At 38.4% G+C, this 24,362-nt stretch overlaps 1 protein-coding gene across 4 annotated transcripts in view; it reads left to right on the top strand.

The window, feature by feature from the left end:
• LOC125278449 (kelch-like protein 29) overlaps positions 1-24,362 on the top strand; it is a 318,939-nt gene that overhangs the window by 259,992 nt on the left and 34,585 nt on the right. For all 4 annotated transcript variants that reach the window (XM_048207641.1, XM_048207642.1, XM_048207643.1 and 1 more), the window contains 2 exons: positions 21,250-21,432; positions 21,816-21,996. In XM_048207641.1, the coding sequence (XP_048063598.1) occupies positions 21,250-21,432; positions 21,816-21,996 (364 nt within the window). The remainder of the gene's footprint in view (positions 1-21,249; positions 21,433-21,815; positions 21,997-24,362) is intronic.

Genomic DNA, 24,362 nt, shown 5'->3' with positions numbered 1-24,362 from the left:
TTGAAGCAAATCAGGTAAAAATAAGAGGGTGATCTCAAAGCAATTCAAAAAGTGATACACTTCCTGCTGCCAGTTGGTGGCGCTATAACTTTGACTCACAATAGTCACATACATGTGATCAGACTCCTATAACGAACACACTTGTGAAGTTTCATAAAGATCAATATATGTATGCAGACGTTATAACACATTTCCTGTTTCCTTTTTCTCGCCATAAATTCGTTGCCTCGCCACGGCCAAACCGTTCGAGATATCAAAAATCCCCTGGCAATTTTTAATCATCAATGTCTTGACTTCATGCTGACCGAGTTTGGTGGCGATCGGATTAATCGTCTAGGAGGAGTATATCAAATTCCAGAGCATGCGTTTTTCAAACAACCCTTAATAGCTGACTTCCTGTTGGCGTGACGTTTAACTTAGAGCACGAAAGTTGTTCGGCCCGATGAGGTCTATATGTGTACCGAGTTTCATACTAATACGTGCAAGTTTGTTCAATATATGGACCAAATTTTCTGACTTTTTTCAAGGGGGCGCTGTCGAGCCCCCTGCCACGCCCGGGTACCAGCCTCTCCGGCGTCCTAATGGCCGCGGATTCCAATGTGTGTGCCAATTTTCAAGAGTTTTTGAGCATGTTAAGGCCCCCAAAAAGCCCCGGAAGACGGAAAAAAAAAAAAAAAAAAAAAAAAAAATATAGCTGCGAGCAGCGATGGCGGGCCCAAGCCCGGTGGCACCGCCACCCCGGTGGCTTCAGGGCAACTGTGCACAGCGGGCAATAGGCACTTAAAACGGTTAAACATCAAAGGACTATGTCAAATTCACTCCACATTTACTGCACTACAAGGTGCCACTATAGAGCCCCTCCTCCCTGCCCATTTTCAAAGGATTACATGTGCCAAGTTTTAACATTATTCTGATGAATTTTGAAGCAAATCAGGTAAAAATAAGAGGGTGATCTCAATGTATGCTGAAAGTGACACATTTTCTGCTTCCAGTTGGTGGCGCTATGACTTTGAATCACAATAGTCACATCCATGTGATCAGCCTTGTACAACGAAGACTAAGCCGAAGTTTCATCAAAATCAATTAATGTATGCAGAAGTTATAACACTTTGTTTCCCTTTTCTTGCCATAAATTCGTTGCCTCGCCACGGCCAAACCGTTTGAGATATCCAAAATCCGTTTGCAATTAAACAACTTCAATGTGTTAGCAACAAGTTAAAAAAAGCTTGGTGTAAATTGGATAAACCCTGTAGGAGTAGTAGTATAAAATTCATAGCCTGTTTTTTCAAAAAATTAACATTCAAACCAAAATAGCTGACTTCCTGTTGGTCGGAGCTAATGAATGTAAATTAGAAAATTGTCCGGCTTGATGAGAACAATATGTGTACCAAGTTTGGTGACTGTAGGAAAAACAAACCCCCCACTTTTGTCAAAAGGTGGCGCTACTGAGCCCCTCCACCACGCCCATTTCTATGGCTTTGTCCATGTCTACTGGTTGACAATATTGATGTGTGTGTCGAGTTTCATGCAATTTGAAGCATGTTAAGAGCCTCAAAAACACTCAAGAATATTATTACAGTTTGACCTGTTGCCATGGCAACAATATTTCAAATATCAAAAATCCTGTCATAGGTCTACATCTGCTGTGTATTGACATTACACTGATGAAGTTTGAAGCAAATCAGGTAAAAATAAGAGGGTGATCTCAAAACATTTCAAAAAGTGATACACTTCCTGCTGCCAGTTGGTGGCGCTATAACTTTGACTCACAATAGTCACATACATGTGATCAGACTCCTATAACGAACACACTTGTGAAGTTTCATAAAGATCAATATATGTATGCAGACGTTATAACACATTTCCTGTTTCCTTTTTCTCGCCATAAATTCGTTGCCTCGCCACGGACAAACCGTTCGAGATATCAAAAATCCCCTGGCAATTTTTAATCATCAGTGTCTTGACTTCATGCTGACCGAGTTTGGTGGCGATCGGATTAATCGTCTAGGAGGAGTATATCAAATTCCAGAGCATGCGTTTTTCAAACAACCCTTAATAGCTGACTTCCTGTTGGCGTGACGTTTAACTTAGAGCACGAAAGTTGTTCGGCCCGATGAGGTCTATATGTGTACCGAGTTTCAGACTAATACGTGCAAGCGTGTTTAATATATGGACCAAATTTTCAGACCTTTTTCAAGGGGGCGCTGTTGAGCCCCCCTGCCACGCCCGGGTACCAGCTTCTGCCCGGCCCTGTTGGCCGCGGATTCCAATGTGTGTGCCAATTTTCAAGAGTTTTTGAGCATGTTAAGGCCCCCAAAAAGCCCCGGAAGACGGAAAAAAAAATAAAAAAAAAAAATAAAAAATAAAAAAAATAATAATAATCCTTAGAAAAACAAGAGGGCCCTGCGCGAATTTTCGCTTGGGCCCTAATAATCCTTAGAAAAACAAGAGGGCCCTGCGCGAATTTTCGCTTGGGCCCTAAAAATGGCAGATGGAGCAATAATAACTGACATGATCCATGATATCATGATATTTTTAGTGATATTTGTAAACTGTCTTTCTAAATGTTTCGTTAGCATGTTTTGCTAATGTACTGTTAAATGTGGTTAAAGTTACCATCGTTTATTACTGTATTCACAGAGACAAGAGCCATCGCTATTTTCATTATTAAACACTTGCAGTCTGTATAATTCATAAACACATCTTCATTCTTTATAAATCTCTCCAACAGTGTAGCATTAGCCGTTAGCCACGGATCACAGCCTCAAATTCATTTAGAATCAAATGTAAACATCCAAATAAATACAATACTCACATGATCCGACGCATGCGTGCAGTATGCTTGATGAACACTTTGTAAAGATCCATTTTGAGGGTTATATTAGTTGTGTGAACTTTATTTATGCAATGATAGAGTCGAGAGCTCGGGAGGGGGCGGAGAGCACGAGTATTTAAAGGGGCCGCAGCCTGAATCGGCGCATTTCTAATTATGCCCCAAAATAGGCAGTTAAAAAAATTTATAAAAAAAAAAAATCTATGGGGTATTTTGAGCTGAAACTTCACAGACACATTCAGGGGACACCTTAGACTTATATTACATCTGGTAAAAAAATGTTTGACGGCACCTTTAACTGAATCAATAACCGCGCATACGTTAGCCATTTATAAAATTGATTATAGATAATAAAGTCTTAATGATTTATTGTAGTAAATTGGTAATATCTTGAAGAGTTTCAACTTTTTTTGTATTTACCTTTCTATTTTTGGTTGATTACCTACGCTTTTTTTTTTCTTTTGGATGTGCTTGTTTAATTTTATTATCTGATACCATCACTGTATCACGGCACCACCCCAGTGCTTTTTCTGTAAGGCTGCTTGGACACGTGTCCTCTGTGTGTTTTCCAACATCTGTGACTCTTATTTGCTTACGAAGGATGAACTTGTCTCTTTTCGGCATTTTTTATTAAGTATTTGATTGTTTGGCTGTGTACAAAACTCTTGAGTGAACTCGTCGCTGGCTTGACCATCTGGCGGGCCATCTGATCGAGGTTATGAAACACCGCGTGAGGGCCTGTCACCCGTAGGACCCGCTTATGAAAAAGAGAAGAGAAGAGCGAGGAAACTAGGGTAGAAGTCAAAGACGAAGTGGAGCGCGGAGCATAAATTGCTTTCTTTTTAGCGACAGAGATTGAGGAAGCGCTGCCAGGAGTTTGTAATTGCCATGTGTGCGTGTGTGTTTGTGTGTGGCTGAATGCATTCACTCTCCACCTGAGCTCGGCTGATAAGTCTCTTATGTATGAAAAGACACAGAAGAGGTGCAGTGATGTCACCCATGAAAGGTTTCTCATCGAGCCTGCACTCGATCAGGAGGTTTGGATACGCGTGCGTGTTTGCGTTCGCCCGCGGCGTACGCTGTAGAGCTACAGGTAAGTGCCAGCTGTCTTTAGACTGATGGGATTCACCTGGGCCCTTTCCTCTCTCCGCTTCTGCCACATGGAAATCCTCCGAGCAAATCAGGGCGACGGCACACCTGGCTCACACCCAGTAACTCATGTAGACGGGCAATCCGTCCTAATTAAGCTCACAACAGTCTCTTTTAGCAATTCGTGTGCCTGTGTGCTGGCAGCCCCACCTATAACTCAAATTATCTTCAAATAACAAATGATTTGTTCATTTAGTTTCCCCACGCTTGTTTTTGATTAGCTGTCGGTCTAGTGGCTAGGTCAGGTGCGTAATTAAGAACCATAAGGGACGAGGAGTGTGAAAGGTGACCCTGTTCTGCTTAACTTTGACCCTGAACATAATATGATGTTTGCACAGCTTTACTAAAGCTTAATATTGTGACCCCTCTTAAGAGAATTAGCACGAGGAAATTGTTGTTTGAAGTGTTATTAGCGGTGGCTTATACTTAGAGATTTGAGCAAACCTCTCTAGTGTTAAAGGGATAGTTCACCTGAAAATGAAAAATCTGTCATTTACTCACCCTCAAGTTGTTCCAGACCTGTATGAATTTCTTTCTTCTGCTGAATACAAAAGAAGATATTTTGAAGAATATGGATAACCAAACAGTTTATGGGCCCCCCTTTTCTTTCTCCTCCTTTTCTTTTTCCATACTATGGAAGTCAGTGGGATCCATCAACTTTTTAGTTACCAATATTCTTTGAAATACCTTCTTTTGTATTCAGCAGAATACCGTCATTATTTACTCCCCTTATGTCGACTGACTTTCTTCTGTGGAACACAAATGAAGAATGATGGGGTTCAAACAACAGTACTTATTGATATTTTGAATGAGCTTTTATTGTTGTATTTTCAGTTTTCATTTGTAGTCAATTATAGTCATTTTTGCTTTTTATATTTCTGTATAGCTTTAATTTATTTTTATTTCAGTTTTAGTCATTTTAATGCTTCACTTAGTTGCCAAGGCAACATTTGCAATTTTGGATTAAGTTTACATTTTTTAATCAAAAAAAAATTCAGTTACCAAAAACAATTTTTAATAGATTTGATTAACAAAAATAGCGTTGATGGAGAATCAAAAACACATTATTTAAAATGGAATGTTTTGTTCCACAGTAAAGTGAAATGCATAAAACTCATGTGTCATTTTGAGATGTGTCATATTCAGTGATGGGAATAACGCCGTTACTTTTTTCAATAACGAGTAATCAAACGAATTACTTTTTCTCCCGTTACAACGCCATTACCGTTACTGACAAAAAATGCCGTGTTACTATAATTGAGCTCACTGAAGCGGTTTTCATCCGAGTAAGCTCTCTCTCAGCCATAGGACCTGCAAAGTTTTTTTCTCTGGTGTGTACTGCGGTTAGTCATACACAAATATAATTTTAAACTGATAATAATGTATGATGCGCTGTGTGTGTGTCTGTCAGAGCATGCGCGCGAAGCGCGAACTCAAACCAGAATACCCTTTTTGATGCTTGATCGAAAATATGTGAAATGAGTGTTTTTCTAGTCGACTAGTAGTTGTTAATTTAAGCTATTAGTTGACTAATCACATTTATATTAATTTAATTTCTTAAATACTGGAGAGAATAAACCATAATAAGGAGCGTTTACATAATATAGGCTATATAGCACTCAAGGGCACGCATAATTGCCATAAAGAACCGGCAAAAGTAATGATTATGAGTGTGACAAAAACAGCAAGGAGACATTTGAATTGTTTATTAATAAAGTAATGTTTTCTGAATGAGTGTCGGCTGCAAAGATGAAGTTGACATTGCTGATTCTTATTGCTGATCATCTGCTCATATGGACGCGCCTAGAGAGATAACGCACATTTCATTCGGATTAGGCTACATAATCAGAGTAGCCTCTTTCTTTTCGTGTTTAATTACTTCATTTTCGTTAAAGTAGATATTTCAAGCATTCTATAGATATATTTATCATGTCTGCGAGGCAAGCAGCCTCTGAGTTTCGGTTCATTTAGCCTATAAGACGCGCTCCAGTTCACGCGCCAGTGATCGCGCCCGCGCCTCCATGTCATGATTTTATTGTCTGCTATATTTGCTTGTTATATATTAAATCCAAGCAATTGGTTGATGAAACATTGATTAAAATTAAGATACAATTTTTACAAAACGAAATTCACTTTAAAGAAAGGCTTTCTACAAAGCAAAACTTAATGAAGTGGTCAAAATCATATCTTACCCACTCCATGTCTCCTGATATATTTGCACATCTTATGATGCATCTTACTCATGCTGTTCACTTTTCATAATCGAATAAATGGATTTAAAACATAACATAGGACTATTTAAACATAAATATGAAACTATGGCTACCAACACAGTACAGAGAAATTTCATGGCCTGAGCAAGAGCGGATCATGAGTCAGGAGCTGCATCAAGAATAATTTATTCTTAGACTTATGTGTAATATTGGGGTAACGCAATAGTTATTTTCCCTGGTAATTAGTTACTTTTATAATGATGTAACTCAGTTACTAACTCCATTACTATTTGTGAGAAGTAACTAGTAACTATAACTAATTACTTTTTTAAAGTAACGTGCCCAACACTGGTCCTATTATGTGATCAGACTTTCGATTTTTAATTGGTGAACAATAAAACACTTAAAATTGCATTGACTTTGATCCCATATGCATTGATGGATTACCCTGAGCCATATATAGAGACCAGAATATCACAGAGGATTGATGATTTTTGACTTAAAGGGTTAGTTCACCCAAAAATGAAAATAATGTCATGTATTACTCGCCCTCATGTCGTTCTACCCCCGTCACCCATGCCAAACTGCTGAAATCACGTGACTTAGGTGCTCCGAAACTGCTGTTTTGAAATTGCCCATCACTAGATATTGTTGAATAAAGTCGTTATTTTGGGGTTTTTTGGTGCACAAAAAGTATTCTCATCACTTCATAACATTAAGGTTGAAGTAGTCACATTAACTGTTTTAAATACATCTTTAGTAGCTTTCTGGGCACTGAAAGTATAAATTAACTTGCTGGTAATAGAGCCCTCACAGAGCCGTCGGATTTCATCAAAAATATCCTAATTTGTGTTGCAAAGATGAATGAAAGTCTTACGGGTAGGGCTGGGCGGTATATCGCATGCGATTCTCACGCGCATTTCGTCAGTAAAGCCGGTTCCCTGATTACCGCTAAATCGCCATCACCTGCTTTCAAATGGAGCGCCTTTTAATAGACAAAGCCGTAGTTCACGGAGAAGCCACGCAAAATCGCGTTCAGTATCGAAGATGAATCGACTTCGATAATGAACCCGATTTTGCGTGGCTTATCAGTGAACTACGGCTCTGTCTATTAAAAGGCGCTCCATTTGAAAGCAGGTGATGCCAATTTAGAGGTAATCAGGGAACCGGCTTTACTGACGAAATGCGCGTGAGAATCGCATGCGATATATCGCCCAGCCCTACTTGCGGGTGTGGAACGACATGAGGGTGAGTAATTAATGACAGAATTTTCATTTTTGGGTGAACTAACCCTTTAAGCAGCCAGCCGAAATTCCCAAGCAACCACATAGCAATGCTCTAAAACACTCAGAACGCCTTAGCCAACCAGCCAAAAATCTAGTAGATGCGCATAGTTTTTTAACAGTCTCTACTGTACTAATGCATATACTTTATATTCTGTGGTGGATGTTGTGCATTCAGCTCTTTTTACTGATTGCATGGATTTGAAAGAAAATTCCAGTGAACTGTTAAATTATTTACATTGAATGCAATGTAAGTCTCTTTGGATGAAAGTATCTGCCAATTTCATAAATGCATAAATGTTTTGTACAAAAGCTGTTTATATGTTTCTAGTGAGTTCTCATTCACTAGGACGACCAGACAACCTTGACATAGTTATACTGGAGTTGGAACACCGTTTGACTTGATAATTAGTCTTAGCGCATTTTCAGACATGGATCATTTACTTTGTTCTGAAACGGGGTCTTAATTTGTTACAATATTAACTTCCTTCTTGGTTCGGTTCGCTTTCACAAGGCATCATTTCAGAGCATACCAAAATGTGTTTATGCTTGGAACTTGTGAGTAAAACTGTCCTCTTATTGGTCAGTTTCCTCTTTGTCATCCATCAAGATGGATTGACAAGTTTGGTCTGCAAGCTTATTGTGGCTTTATCTGTCGCCGTCGAGACACATCAAGCCTTGATTCCTGCTCTAACTGATAAATTATATATATTCCATTAGGGCCCAAGCATCGATGGTGTGAGGACCCTATTGTAATTGCACAGTCAATTATTCTTCTTCTCTGAAATGAATTGCATTTTTGAGGGCCTAAACATGCTCGAAAACTCAGGAAACTTTGCACATGCGTCAGAAGTGGTAAAAATTTACATCTGAAATGGGTTTTAGAATTAGGTGTGACAAAATGGCTCAATAGCGCCATCTACAAAATTTCAATTAAGCGCCCTTGATGCTACGTTTCACGAACAGGTATACCTATAAAAAGTGACCTACAAAAAAGTCCCTCGGTGCAAAATCTGAAAACCCAACAGGAAGTGAGATATTTTGAATTTTCTCCGCAAAATTCGTGCAGTTTTTGACATTTCCAGAAGTTGTACTTTAACGAACCTTTGCAATGTTAAATTGCAAAGATCTTGAGTTTCCGCTGAAGGACGTGTCCGTGGCGGACTGACAAAATTCGATGTTTCGCCATGAAACAGGAGGTTGTTGTAACTCAGGCATACAATGTCCGATCTGCTCCAAACTTCACATGTTTGATCATAGTCCTGGCCTAAAGACATCTATATGGCAATATTCAGTTATAGTCAAAGCGCCACCCGTCGGCAGCAGGAAGTGTGCCATGTTGAAATGACTTCTACCCTATTTACTCGATTACATGCATGTCGCCCACTATTTACTGTTTTCCTAAGGCCACCGGGTGGCGGTGGCCCCGGGTGCGAGGGCCCTTTCATCGATGCTTACAGCTTTAATTATATTTAAAAATGCATAGAGAAGAGTAATTACACAACATTTTAAGATGAAGAGGTGCTCCTTGGTTTTCAACTGCAACAACAAATGTGCTCACTTACAGAATCAGACACTGCTGCTTTTTATATAACTCATTTCCCGTTATGAATAATGATTCTGTACCGCTTGGTTTGTTGGTTCATTGCTTTCTCACTTCAGTTCATTTTCAATCAGTCCGATACCACCTCGTTCAGGCGATCTCGGAGCGATTGTTTTGGTGCGGATCCGAGTGCGATTGCCATGTTCACAAGCCTCCCGAACTAAGGGAGAAAAAACATCAGGTTCCGAAACAAATGCTCCAAACGGACTACGTGTTTTGAACCGTCCTTATTGTGCTTCATGACTTATAAACATGAACATGTCACTTTTGATCAATTTAAACTATCCTTGCTGAATTAAAGTATTAATTTCTTTCAAAAAAACATTACTCACCCTGTCAGAGTGCGTTGCATCTCTCTTGTTCTCTCATATCATTTTTTTGTGCTGTATGTCGACTAATTAGCTCCCATTTCAGAATCCATTCCTCCTCTTGGTGACCATTCACAAAGCTTTGACACACTTTATTGAGGTCACCGTTTCGCAGCGCAACATTCAATCAGCTGCCGGCGTGTGGCAGAAGGAGTCAAAGGTATTGGATTGTGCTGATTTGACACTCAGCCCAGTCCTTTACAGACCACAAACCGCTTTTACCGACTCATTTCTCTAACTGCTTTTATCGTCAAACCAGCAGCTTGAAGGTGAGGACGGAAGGGCATTGTTTTGCAGTACGTCTGCGTTTGTTTTAATTGATTTAGTCGTGCGATGACTGGAGGGCGAACCTCGTTGCTTTCTGCGTCTCACCTTCCGTGCAGGGTCCAGTCAGTTTAATTAGTCTCTTCCTTTGATAAAGCTAAGCATCTCTGTCGACGCCTGTGGACATTACTGAAGCGGATTTGAAGAAAAGGCAGAGGCCGAGTGCGATCACAAGAGAATTTCAGCCATTGCCAGCTGCTCTGAGCCAATCCCGACGCCTTTCTCGGCCCACTCAGTGACTGTTGCATCAAAATTGGTGGTTTGTTCATTTTTCTGAGTAATTGAATTTTCTGTTCCTGTCTTTTTGCTGGATTAGTCTGTCCTAGAGAATAGAAATTATAAATGTGTCAGCGCTAATCATAACATTTTACGTGGTACATTTCAGCTGTTGATTGCTTTTGCCTTCATCTACAGTAGCTGGATGAAATTTGCATTTTGAAGTGGATGATTCTGCGACTGTGTTTGGCTCAGCGGGCCTGCGGTGTTTTAAATTCCCCTGTCAGGAAATTTTTGTCACACTTAATGCTGCTGTATTCAAGTATGACTAACATTTTTGGTTGATAAACTATTAAATAAGACACTGCTGTTAAGAGACGGATGGTAATGTATGCGGCAGTGCTCTACAGGGAGAAATTCTCTCTCCCAAGCACAAAGCTCAGTCAGAATCATGTCTTACTTCCTGTCCTGGAGCTATTTCTCTTGTTGCAAAGGGCAAAGGCATGCCGTTTGATTGCTGTTTGGGTCCCTTGTAAATGACAGCTCGCAGTGCAGTGGACTTTGGGTTTATGTGCAGAGAGTGTGCCTGGTGGTCGAGATGCTTTTAGTCTCAGCTTCAGACAGCATAAATTTAACAGCGTTTTTCCATTTAGAGCTCATTTGTGAACAGGACCCATTTTGGAAAATCCGCTCCAGCAGTTTAAGAAGTTGCTGGAAAAGTTCCCGAAAATTTTAAACAGCGTTTTGGTGCTCCTACTGTATGACTCAGAGTTGTGCACCGTTCAGAAATGAATTTTAATTTGACTTGAGGTAGCAAACAGGATGCAGAATTGCAATTTAAATTTAATGTAAGAAATTAGAATTTCATTTTTAAATAATTAGGCCTATATATTTTAAGCAAAGGCTCTTGAATACTGACAAATCTTGAAGGTTTATTATTATGTATTTCATCATATTTTTTAAATCAACTTTTGTGGACCAGCTTGGAAGAACATGTCTCAGAATGTATTTCCATTCTATATATATTTATATATAGATATATTTAGCAATATTAAATTGCATTTTAGTTCATTCCTTTTCCTGTCATTCTTATTCCAATTTAACTCCCTGTTAGGTGTGACCAATTCAAATTCACACTAATAAATTCATATGGAACCAGTTTTTCAAATCTGAATTTTGCACAGCTCTGTTGTGAAAGGTACTGTAGCACTGATACAATGCTGCATTCACACCATGTCATAATTACAGTAATTTCGACAACACATGACGTAAATGAATCTGCAGCGGTCAGTTGGTACAGAGGTCACGTGGTACGTATGTCTCTTAGAAAATTCCCAGTGTACAAGTTGTAATTGCGAGCTCTGCGAGGACGTGAACGCTTTTTACAAGTTGAAATCTCGTAATTACGGTAATTACGACATGGCGTTAACACACCAAAAGGCAGCACAGATAAAAGGCAGAGAACTTTTGCAGTTTTACTGCAATTAAATGGCTGTTGAAGGGACACATCCTCATCTGGTACTCAGATTAGCACTAAAGCAATATGATATTTTCAATAATTGATTTTAATTATTTCAATGGTCTCCATAAATCCTGAATAATTGGCTACAATCCTCTGGCTGATTCATATTGCAAAAGTAAATGAATAGAGTTTTTCGAAATGCCATTCTGATTGGATTTTCTGGCTTTACTCAAGCAGGTTTATATTAGTCCACTCGGAAACAAAGTTGTGTTTATGTTAATATGTTGAGTTCTCAGGCTCCCAGGTGTTTTACATTTATTTCCCAGGCTGTTACAATAAGGGCTTTTGATTTGCCAAGGTTGGCAAGGCTTGTGGCATCAAATTTTTGAAAGACATTCAAGTGGTTGTTTGAAGCAACTAGTGCCATTTTTAATGTATTTTTAATCTACTTATAATAGAGTTTTATGAAATGATATTATATATATAAGTTACTGAAGCATGTGAAATTGCATCATTAATGTAATTTACGTCACGTAGTTAGATGATCTTGGGAGTCGGGAGTTTATCACACTGAGCATCTACAATGGCGCAAGCACCTGTGGCGAATCAATGGCTAATCACCCTTCAATCAGGTGTTTTTTTTGTTTTGATGGATATAGCAAATTATGATAAAATGAACGTGTTAAAGAAGGTAAATGGTGTATGCTTAATTTCACGATAAGTGTGCGATTAATCACAATTAAAAATATATATAGGACTGTCTATATATATATATATATATATATATCTTGGAAGTCTCATCTGGTACTCAGATTAGCACTAAAGCAATATGATATTTTCAGTAATTGATTTTAATTATTTCAATGGTCTCCATAAATCCTGAATAATTGGCTACAATCCTCTGGCTGATTCATATTGCAAATGTAAATTAATAGAGTTTTTCGAAATGCCATTCTGATTGGATTTTCTGCCTTACTCAAGCAGGTTTATATCAGTCCACTCGGAAACAATGTTGTGTTTATGCTAATATGTTGAGTTCTCAGGCTCCCAGGTGTTTTACATTTATTTCCCAGGCAATGAGGGCTTTTGATTTGCCACAGGTACGATATATAAAATTAAATTGAGACATATATATAAAATGAAAGGATTTTCAAGTGTGTGGCTCAAGGATTCTGACTAACTTACTGATTAGCACTTCTGATTGGCTATTGCGTTCACATGCTCAGCAGATATGATTGTGATTGACTACAGTGCTCAACGCTTGTAAAAACACACTGTAAATAGAAACCTTTGATGCTCAAAGAGTGCTCAAACAAACACGAACGAGAGGTACCCATTAGCTGGTACTGCAGAAATTGCCAATATGCCAATATTGAACCACCAGGGTACACGAGACAACTACTGCAGGATCTGAGCTTTAAAGGTCCCGTTCTTCGTGATCCCATATTTCAAACTTTAGTTAGTGTGTAATGTTGTTGTTAGAGTATAAATAAAATCTGTAAAATTTTAAAGCTCAAAGTTCAATGCCAAGCGAGATATTTTATTTAACAGAAGTCGCCTACATCGAACGGCCAGTTTGGACTACATCCCTCTACTTCCTTCTTTAATGACATCACTAAAACAGTTTTTTGACTAACCTCCGCCCACAGGAATACACAAGAGTTGCGTTTGTAGAGTGTGTTTGTCGCCATGTCGTCGAAACGCTGTTATTTTCATTCCGCAGTCCAATCACCGGGTCTGATTCCGGCTCAAATTGATAGGGTAAAATTAAAGACATGTTTACAATAACACTGAGCGCGTGCATCTCCACGTTATGGTAAGAGGCGTGACCTTTCTGGGCAAGGTTCGCTAAGCTGCTGTCGAATCACAACACAGGAACCGCTGGCACAATCAGAACTCGTTACGTATTTCTGAAGGAGGGACTTCATAGAACAAGGAAGTCATCAGCCCGTTTTTATGACAGTGGAAACAGCGGTATACAGATAAGTAAATTATGTGAAAAATACTGTGGTTTTTTACACGCGAAACATGAACACATGTTATATTGCACACTATAAACACAATCAAAGCTTCAAAAAACCACGAAAAACGGGACCTTTAAAGGTAAACATTCACACTTCTTTTGTTTGCCATGATATGCAGTAAAAGCTGAGGGGGAGTGAGAGATCGCAAGGTTACAGCTTTAAAGGGCACTTTGTACATGCATTCTTGTTAAGCAAGCAAAATGGATTTCATTTTATCCCTAACTACATCATCATCCCCAGAAAATGTACTTCTGAGGTAGAGTGCTTAATGACTTTTTCAAGCCTAACTTATCCTCTCTTTTCATTTGTAATTCTTTTGGACTCAGTCCAGCGGGATTGGAATGAAGAGCAGCGAAATGACAGGGGTAAAGGCCCACATATACAAAGTTCAGACGGCGAGGGGCACTCGCAGCATCACCTGCCCGCCACGTCTTTCTGACAATCGGGTTTAAAGCTGCAATTTATCTCTGCCCACGACCGCAACCGGTCGGAGAGTCTCGGAGGAGAGAGAGAGACAGCTCCCTCTCTTCTGGACTCAAAGACCTCTTCCACATTCAGCTTTTAATGGTCAGAAAGAGCAAGACAAGGGCAATTAGATGAAAATCAAGCCCTTGTGAGCAGACCGGTCTTGGCCAGGGGATCTGGGGTTTTGTTGTAGGCCAAGGTGGTGGCTGTTCAGAGCAGGTTTGGGTTTCCTCCCACTGTGAAGACGAGATTGAGCTCAGGAGGAGAGAAAAAGAGACAGTTATTTACAGTCGTTCCTGGCCCTGGATGGTATCATTATCGCTCTTTAGCTCAGTAGGGGATGAGAGCTACCTGGCCGCCCTGACGTCCCGTCTGGCAAACCGTTATTTACCGATGGCAGCCGCTGAGCCATTGCCATAGATAGGACTCATTAAGGGGAAGTGAGGCGGAAGAGACGGGGGTGATTGTCCTGTGGGAGGCTGTGCACGCAGAGCAAGGAGAAGCTCACCTGTCAAAGGTGTGTATCGCTTCCTGTAGCTGCTCATCAGGCTGCTATCGTCGACATAAGTGGGTGGAAGCAGGCAAAGAGGAAAAGTAGATGTGGGAACCATGTGCTCCGCCCCCAACCAACTTGATTGACGGGTGCTGGCTGAACTCCTATTGGGCCACTTTTCTTTCTTAGTTTTTCTCTGTTTTCGTTTTACTTTTCTATGGTTAAGCATGATTTAGGCTGATGAATGTAGGTAACATAATTAAAATCAGCACACCTCATTAAGGAATGTAACGTTGCTTTAGCAGCACTGGTGAAGGTTGAAAAAGGTTACCTGCTGCTCGAACAGACTCAAATCTCACAGGAAATAAGACATTGACTGTGGTTGCCCTTTAGGGGTTACAATGAAATGAAAGTATTTGCTGACAGTAACTAGACGTCTAGTTACTCTCTGTCTTTTTTTCTTCTTTAGTTAATAGGCAAATTACACAGAGAAATTCTTCATCAGGAATACACTACCAGTCAACGTTACTAATATTTGCTAATATTATGAAATAACATGAATGGTAATTATGTACAGGTGACCAAAAATAATAAATCAAAACAATCTTATATTTGAGCTTCTATAATGATAATAACAATAATAAAAAACACTAAAGTCTCCAATACACTTCAAGCAAAATTGAAGAACTGGTGTGACATCATTTTGAACAAAATCAGGCCAAAACGAAGTTCATTTTGTGTTTGTTTCGGGAGTTCGAAACAACTCGCTAAAGTGAACTTTCTGGAAATGTTTGGTCTGGCTGGTAAACACCTTCAAACTATCAATGGTCCAAGGCGATTATGTAATAGGTAGGTGTGGCTCTGAGGCTCCGCCTTCTTTGATGTGGAAATCTTCAGTTTTGACGGTTCTGTCCGCGAGTAAAAACATGAAGACACCAGAGAGCCGCTTTATAGTAGAAAAATGAAGTTGTAATTGTAATTAAATGAGAGCTCATGCAAATATCTACATCGCTATAATCGGATGCTTTCTTGACTACTGTTTTCTCATTTTTGTTGCGTTTATATTGTTACTGAGAGGAAAGCATGCAGCACATATTTACATATTCATCTAAACAACGCTCTCAGCAGTGTGGGTGGCGTCGGATGTCCGGATGTTCGATAACAGTATACCGCTGCTCACATATTTCAAACTTATTTTTAGCCCAAAGCAAAGAATTTAAAAGAACTTCCTGTAAGTATATCAGGACCTTAACTTAAACACTTTTGAAGAAGGTCATATGTCTGCTGGACACTTATCGGTACATTTTCCTTTACTGTCTGGACAAACTCAACCATTATATAATAATAATAATAGGTTACACTTTATTTTGATATTCCACTTTAGACATTCTAACTATATTAAATTGCAACTATATGTCTACTAACTTTCATTAGAGTGTTAGTAGACTGTTAGGTTAGGGTTAGTCCCTGTATGTTGATTTTCAGTCTGGTCAACTGTAACGATGTAGCGGTTCTTACAGTTATTAATCAATTTATGGATGAAATATGAATATAATAATTCATAAAGCTTTATGAATAAATTATGATTCATATATCGACCCAACGGGGAATTAAACATATATTGTGAATCAATTAATTATAATCAATTACATATATGATTAGTTCTGGTTTAATAATTATTTAGAGAAACTGTTCGTTTGTCCAGCAAACTAAGCCCCTCACAGAATATTATAAACGGAGTTATTCTCTGGCCAAGAGAATATTCCTATTATAGCATCAAAGCATAAAACGATCGGAAAACGTTAAAGTGACTTGGTCTTCAGTTGAAAGAACAAACAGAACAATCGAGCACGAATTAAGTGTTTAATATATGCAAACTACGAATACAGAGGTTATACGTCTAAATATATATACAAGAATATACACACATATGTACAAGAGTGGAAGTAGAGAAGGAAAGAGAAGAAGGCAAGTAGCAAACTTACAAACAGCCCTAAGCCAGCACGGAAATCAGTTTCATCATCTAAGATTGAGAAACGGCAGTATACTTGCATTGGTTGTACGTGTCGAATTTCAGTTTAGCGCTGGTGCGGTTCGTTGGCTTCTTCCGTTCCGCGGGAAGGTTTGAACTGAGGACTTGAGAGTGAGTTTCGCTGGAAGATGGCGGTCCCGAAGCTGAGCGCGATGGCAGCGCGTGGTCACCGGAGACGTCCGGGACAGACGTGCACGAGGTGCTCGTGAGACAATCGGGAGAACACGCCGAGAGAACCCTGGTGTTCCTTTTTATGACAGATAGGCCGACACACCTCCTTGAGGTGGAATGGCCAATGACATTGATGCAAAGTTGGCGGGCAAGCTCTTTCTTTGTTTGGTCTCCTAGATGAATTTGCATACTTAATGACTATCAGATCGGATTTCGAGATGGAGTCCATTCTTCACAGTATCATTAAACACATAGAAAAATGCATCTGTCAGCTATGTGTTATCTCTCAGTGACTAGCTCGTGTCCGGAGCTTTACGGAGAGATCAAACTCGATACATCAGAAATGCATATAAAAGAAGTTATGGTTTACAGACAGAATTCTATTATTAAAATGCACACTAGCACAAATACACTCATTTAAACACTAGGAAACATGCATACGCTTCAAAATACAGGATGGGTATATGTTGGCATAATTGTATTTTACATATACAGTCAAAAATGTATGTTTGTGTGTTTCTGTATGTGTGTGTTTGTGTGTGCCTGTGTGTGTGGGTGTTGGAATGTGGATCTGGTCAGTCTCTGGGGGGGGGTACTCCTTTTGAAGTCACCAAAGTGAGGAAGTTGGACTTTTCTGTTTACCCTCACGGGTCCACAAACCTGCCGAAAGTCACAGCCGTCCGGCGCCGATTTAGTGATTTATAAACAAAGTTCACCAGGTTAAAAGCGTTCTGAAAACTCCAAAGTTTATTGACTCTGAACGGATCCATCCAGACATTACACAACTCATCCATTAAAATTTAAATCATTATATGTGTTTTGTTATTAAGTTGTTACGATTATGGAGATGCAGTTGTGTCTGTTACCTTTTAGTTCCTTTCTGTTCCCTTTATCTGAGTTTTTCACAACATATTTTAAATGAAACCCTCCACCTTCCCCAGCTCCACCTGTGTAGATCTGCTACAGGTAATTCATGTACGCTATATTGTACAGCAGCAGCGTGTCTTACTTGCTCACAGCAGCCTGTTGTGTATGTATTGGCAGTAGCAAGTCCCGTACTAGCTCTGCAGATGTATTCCGCCAAGACCAAACATATCAACACTGTCATACCCATTACCATGCCAAACACTGAGAGAGTTGTCATGACAGAACTTTACTTATAAAGGTATTCATAATGTACGTTATAATGCATTATATCTCCTAATAAATAATTGTAACCAAAGTTAAAATGCATTATAATATTTGCAGTTGTTTGTTTGTCATGTGTTTTAATGAATTATACTTTCTAAAGGTGTAACAGTGAATAGATAAGTATTATAATGTATTACAATCATTCATGAGAACATACAATGTATTATAAGTAAGGCATTAAAATACTTTTAAAATGCATTATATAGTATACTTTTGCTATTTACAGTAATACAATAATTGTATAAAAAAGATTCAGTATCTATTCATTTTGATTTGACCAAATGCAGTGTTTGTCTGGTCTACCTGTTTGCCTAAAGGATGCTGAGTGGTTCATTTCCACCAGATCAGGCACCATATGGTGCAGTGAGCACTAGTGCAGTCTGGCCCTTCCTCACGTCTCAGTTAAGACAAAACCCTTCATAGTGTTATTTTTTTCCCCTCTTGATTTTGCCAGGGAGGGTTTCTCCCTTTTCCACTCTGGTTGTGTTTTATCTGAACAGGAGAGAATAGCTAAGATTTAGAAAGAGAGAGAGAATGAAATGGAGAAGGAAAAAAGATCACAATATTGTAAAAGAAGGATGCTGGAGCAGAGAGAAACCCATGGATCAGGCAGGCGGCTGTTGTCAGGGGAGCGCAGGGGAAGTATTGATTCGGAAAGATGAGCCAGCGGTTAAAAGAAGCTCAAGGATGTCTTCACGTCTCTCTCTCACTTTCCTCTGCTCTCTCGACGCCTTTCTTCCTGCACCTTAAACAAAAGCCAGCCTCTTCGAGGCGATTTGATGACAAGCCCTGCGCCGGTGTAGACATGATGCAGGAAGTCTGAGTGCTCGAACCCTTACACGCACAACAATAGGCTTTCTAAGCATAAACCTGGATAGAGTTACACCGGATGGTGCTTGAATTCTGTCATTTTCCTTCTGCTGGAACATTTAGACCTAATTTATTGAAGATAAATGCGGTGAGGCGGTTGTTAGGCGGTTCCAAGTCAAAGAGCCCAACAGTCTCTATGATATTCTAGTCTTTGGGATTTTTTTTTTTTCTCTTTCTTTTTATGTTTATCTTGCATTGGTTGGATGTTCGGGGTCTCAAAATTGGAAAGAGACAATCTCCAAATCCCTCTATATGATATTCTGGTCTCTAGTTATGGCCTAAATCTCTCTTTCAGTGTACAGTAGTGGCCAAAAGTGATATTTGGCCTAGGAAAATAGACATCTTTACTCTTTATTCAAGTTTTATTGAAAATGTGTTAAATATTTTGTAATCATATTACATAGCTGTGCTTGGAGTCAAGTGTTTTATAAGTGATGATAATGAAACATGCCAAACTGTGTAGTTCCCAACGAATTATTAACCAATGTTAATAACTCATTATGCTGTAGTCAGTGTATTCTTTTAGTAGTTTACCCCTTTTTTGCCAAATAATTTTGTCATATAAATACCATAACCAGGTTTATTGTTTTGCTTGTCTCTCATATTTAAAATATGTAACACTTTCCTCATATTTTGATTATTTAATCGAACTTGAAGGGCTATTAAAAACAAATATCCCCTCTGGACATCACTTTTTTTTTTTTTCCATTTTATCATCTGCCAGGTGAACTGATTGGTTAGAAAAGCAATAGCACACCTCTTCTCAACAACTACATGATTTGAGGTATTATTCATCAAACAGTGAGAATAAGGATAAAACCTGCACGATCAATAGTAATAGTGATGTTTTCCTCCACTAATGAACAGTTCTAGTAATATAATTCATTAGCCTAACTGTAGACTGTTTTTGTTTCCTAATCAGTGTAGAAATCAGAGCCCATACTTTGACTTGACATGTGATGTGTAAACACAGGTGTGCCTATACTAACTCATCTAAGAGCAGGATCTGTTTTAGAACTTTGAATTTGTTGTACTTACAAATGCTAAAAAGTCATATTTCATCTCTGCACTTCACAAAAATGAAAGTAGCAGAATAGAGGATCACGGATGAGTGCGCAGGTGCCTGTAATGCATTTCGTGTAGTGTTTAAGCCAATGTACCCAGGGCTGTAAGACACTTGAGGGCATGCAGCCAAACAGATGGTTATGAGTTTAGTTAAGCTCTGATAATTCACTTACACTCTTCATTGGACACACACGCACGGACAGACTCTTCATGTGGGGAGTTGGGTAACCCGGATGCCGGTTTTTATATAATATGATATTATGTGTTGTATTTTAAGTTTAATGTAATATTCTTTTCTTTTATATTACATATACTAACATTCAAAGTTTGGGGTTGGTAAGATTTTTTTTAACTTTTTTGAAAAAAGTATTTTCTGCATACCAAAGCAGCATTTATTTGATTAAAATACAGTAAAACAGTATTATTTTGAAAGTTATTACAATTTTTAAAATATATTTTTAAAATGTTCAGCATCATTACTCCACTCAGTGTCACATGATCCTTCAGAAATCATTCTGATATGCTGATTTGTTGCTCAAGAAACATTTCTGATTATTATCAAATTTTGGAAACATTTGTGCTGCTTCATATGCTGATATGGTGCTCAAGAATTTTCTCATGGAAACTTCATGAATTTAAAGTTCAAAACAACAGCATTTAATTAAAATAGAAATCTTTTGTAACAATGCAAAAGTTTTTACTGTAACATTTGATCAATTTAATGTCTCCATGCTAAATAAAATAAAATTATTAATTAAACTTTTATTAAATAAACAACTTTTGAACAAACTTTTGAACACTGGTTTGTATATTGTCTTAATATTTTGAATTTTGAAAGTATTTTTTGTCTATACTATATATCTTGATTTTTAGATGAAGAAAAAAACAAGTTAAATGTATATAATAAAAGCAACATATGTTTAATGTGTGTCATTTCCTATCAAGTTTAATGAATAATAATTAATATTATTCATAATAATTATAATTAATAATAATATTTAATTATTTATATTTAGGATATTTAAAATGCTAGATGTAAAATTAGTTTTAGAAATACAAATGAGTACTCCAAAAGCTCAGTAAATTTTGTAACAAGATAGATAGATAGATAGATAGATAGTTAATTGATTCATTATAGATAATGATAAGAAACATTATAGATGGTTTGATCTTTTTATTTATTTATTTATTTTTTTTTTACTTGAAAATCCAGACAAAAATCCAGATGCTTTTTTTTTTCCCCTTTGTGCCTTTATTTATTTTGTACTGCTGCTCTCTGGGTTTTAGATGTTCACATAAGATTGCTGCTCTGAGAAACGGCGTAGAGGAGCAGCAATCTTCTTTGGGGGTCCCTGCAGTCCATCAATCCGCCATGAAGAATAACTGCACTCCCGGCCTTTGTCAGGCTCTCTATTTCAACACATCGACACCGCCACCACAGGGGCCATCAAGTACTCATATATTTGTATCCTCCGTCTAACCCGCAGGTGTAGCAGAGGTGATCGTGTTGGTCGGAGGAAGGCAGGCGATCGGTATGAACCAGCGCTCCCTGACGGCCGTCACCTGCTTCAACCCGCAGAACAGCAAATGGTATCCTCTGGCCAGCCTCCCGTTCTACGACCGCGAATTCTTCAGCGTCATCTCCGCCGGGGACAATATTTATCTGTCAGGTACGTCAGATTTTGGAGGGAAGGTCGTATATCAAGTGCAAACAGAATCTGTGGTCACTTCCCAGACGCGGACTGTTTCTTGCAATGATCTTGATGAAGAATCGGCGTTGCGGTGTACATTAATCATTGGATTCTACCGGCCTCGCAATATCAAAACAGCTATCGGTTTCCGTGCCAGATAAATGCAACAAATCCTTTATCACTTGAAGGTCACGTTTCCGTCCAGCTTCTAGTTCCTGAGATTGTATTACAAATGTTGGTGACTGCGCTGCATCGGTAAACAGTTTGGATGAGTGTAAATTTATGCCCAAATTTTTTCAGAGCTTTTTCAACATTGACATTGTGCAATGTCAAGTCATGATGGTGTGTCGTCTTGTTTCCAGGTGGTACAGAGTCAGGGGTGACAGTGGCAGATGTGTGGTGCTACATGTCACTTCTGGACAACTGGAACCTGGTGTCCCGGATGACTGTCTCTCGCTGCAGGCACAACAGCTTGGTGTACGATGGGAAACTCTACACAATTGGAGGACTCGGGGTGGCTGGAAACTTGGACCATGTGGAAAGGTAATTTGTCCTCCAGTTAACTAGCCGGGGGGGAATACAATCACAGATGCATTGTGATGGTTTCTCAAATGATTCGTATTGCAAGTTTACACTCAAAGCTGGAAGAACCGACTTTTCTTAGATACTTATTCGTTGTTGTTTTTTCTATATAGTTTTTATTAAAGGGTTAGTTTGCCCAAAAATTTAAATTCTGTCATTAATTACTCACCCTCATGTCGTTCCAAACCTGTAAGACCTTTGTTCATCTTCAAAACACAAATCGATCGCTTTATATGATGAACAGATTGAATTTAGGCTTCTATTAGCATATGAACATTGATCAACTCGCACATCAGTTTGCTTGACATGTGAAAATCAATGAGGTTCTTCCGCAAGAGGTTTGTTCTCACGCATCAAGCAGGTTCGGTTGAGCTTCTGTTTATGTTTGCTTATTAATGTTTATATGTGAATAAAAGCCTAAATTAAATCTGTTCATCGTATAAAGTAATCGAGTCTCTTCAGAAAATTTGAACTAAACCGCTCAATTCATATGGATTAGTTATGATCTCTTTATGAACTTTTTGAAGTGTCATAGTGCCAGTTGCGTAGCTGTCTATGGAGGGACATAAATCGCTCAGATTTCATCAAAAAGATCTTCATTTGTGTTCCAAAGATGAATGAAATTCTTACGGGTTTGGAACAACATGACGGTGAGTAACTAATGACAAAATTTCCATTTTTCAGTGAACCAACCCTTTAAGTTTTAGTTGCAGTTATTTTAGTGCTACAACTTAAAGGGGACCTTTTACAAGATGTAATATAAGTCTCTGGTGTCCCCAGAATGTGTCTGTGAAATTTCAGCTCAAAATACCCCACAGATCATTTGTTATAGCTTGAGCAAAGTTATATTTGAAAGTTATATTTTAAATTTGAGCAAAGTGAGCAAAAGCATGCAATTTTTTTGCGTTTCTTTTCAATGCAAATGAGCTGCTGCTTCCAGCCACTTTCGGTTGCTCAACAACAACAAAGCTGGAGAATCTCACGCAGCCAAAATGAGGATTGTCAGTAACGGTGTTCAGCCTTACATTGTTCAAACCGGAGTCAGACACTGATGGAGAGACTCAGTAGTTATAACTTTTAGAATGCAACTGGATGTTTCTGAATGGTCAGTGGATACATTTATGTAGTTGTTGTGGAGTTTATTCAACTCATCGACCAGCATGTGCCGTCATGTTCATCTTTTGTGCAAATCCAGCGTTGAATTGACCCTTGTTTGTGAAGCAGTCTGGCGTAAAATGACGGTATGGTAACAACACTCTACTACAACAACTCTTCCTCTTCTCTAAAGCAGCCCAACATGGCCTTTGTTGCATGTTCACGGGGGTGGGGTTTATGTAAATTTTGGGGTTTGTGATGTCACCAACCCAGGAAGAAGCTCATTGTAGTCCCTACCAGCCATTTGTTGTAGTTCTTAAAAAGTGATTTCTGTAAAAGAAAATATCTCACTTTGCATTGAACTCATAACTTTGCAGATGTTGTTTATGCTCAAACAGCAACTTTACACACTAACTAAAGTTAAAAAAGTGAAATCATAATCAAGGACCCTTTTTAAATTAAACATATATTCCACCATGTATTTCCGTTAATGTTTACTTTATTTCAAGTTTTAGTAAATTTAATAATGTTTTACATTTACATTAGTTAGGCTAGTAGTTTTAGCTGTGGTTTTAAATTGGAATAGAGAATTGTGAATTTTGGTGTCAATACTGTATGTTTTTGCAAAAACAGTTTCATGGCCAGTAAAATATATATATATATATATATGAGCTCAGCACACACATACAGCACCAGGTTGTAATTATGAATGTTGACAGCGCAATTGATTTAGTACACATTTATATATATATATATATATATATATATATATATATATATATATATATATATATATATATATATATATGTATATGTGTGTGTGTGTGTGTGAATGTTTATATATATATATATATATATATATATATATATATATATATATATATAATATGGTTTTAGGCCCTGTCTGTACATTTTATCATTCTAGCGCTGCTACAGAGAACGCTTGGAAATAGTCAAATAAGCCTCCTTATGAACCAGCTGATTGAGTTGTATTTTTCTAACAAGCTTCCGTGCTGTTCCTCAATGGAGGAACACAAAATGCGTACTAAATCAATTGCACTGTCAACTTTCATAATTACAGCCTATGATCAATATCAATTTGCTTCCACAGTGATTCCTTAATTAACACTTTGAAAGTCTGGCCTGAAGAAAATCCAAAGTTTCCCACTTTAACTTCCCACCTTATGACTTCATGGTGCTGTATGTGTGTGCTGAGCTCATAAATATGTTTT

Source organism: Megalobrama amblycephala, linkage group LG11 (assembly GCF_018812025.1).
Source record: "Megalobrama amblycephala isolate DHTTF-2021 linkage group LG11, ASM1881202v1, whole genome shotgun sequence".
Classification (NCBI taxonomy): domain Eukaryota; kingdom Metazoa; phylum Chordata; class Actinopteri; order Cypriniformes; family Xenocyprididae; genus Megalobrama; species Megalobrama amblycephala.
This window is presented reverse-complemented; position numbering and strand designations above follow the sequence as displayed.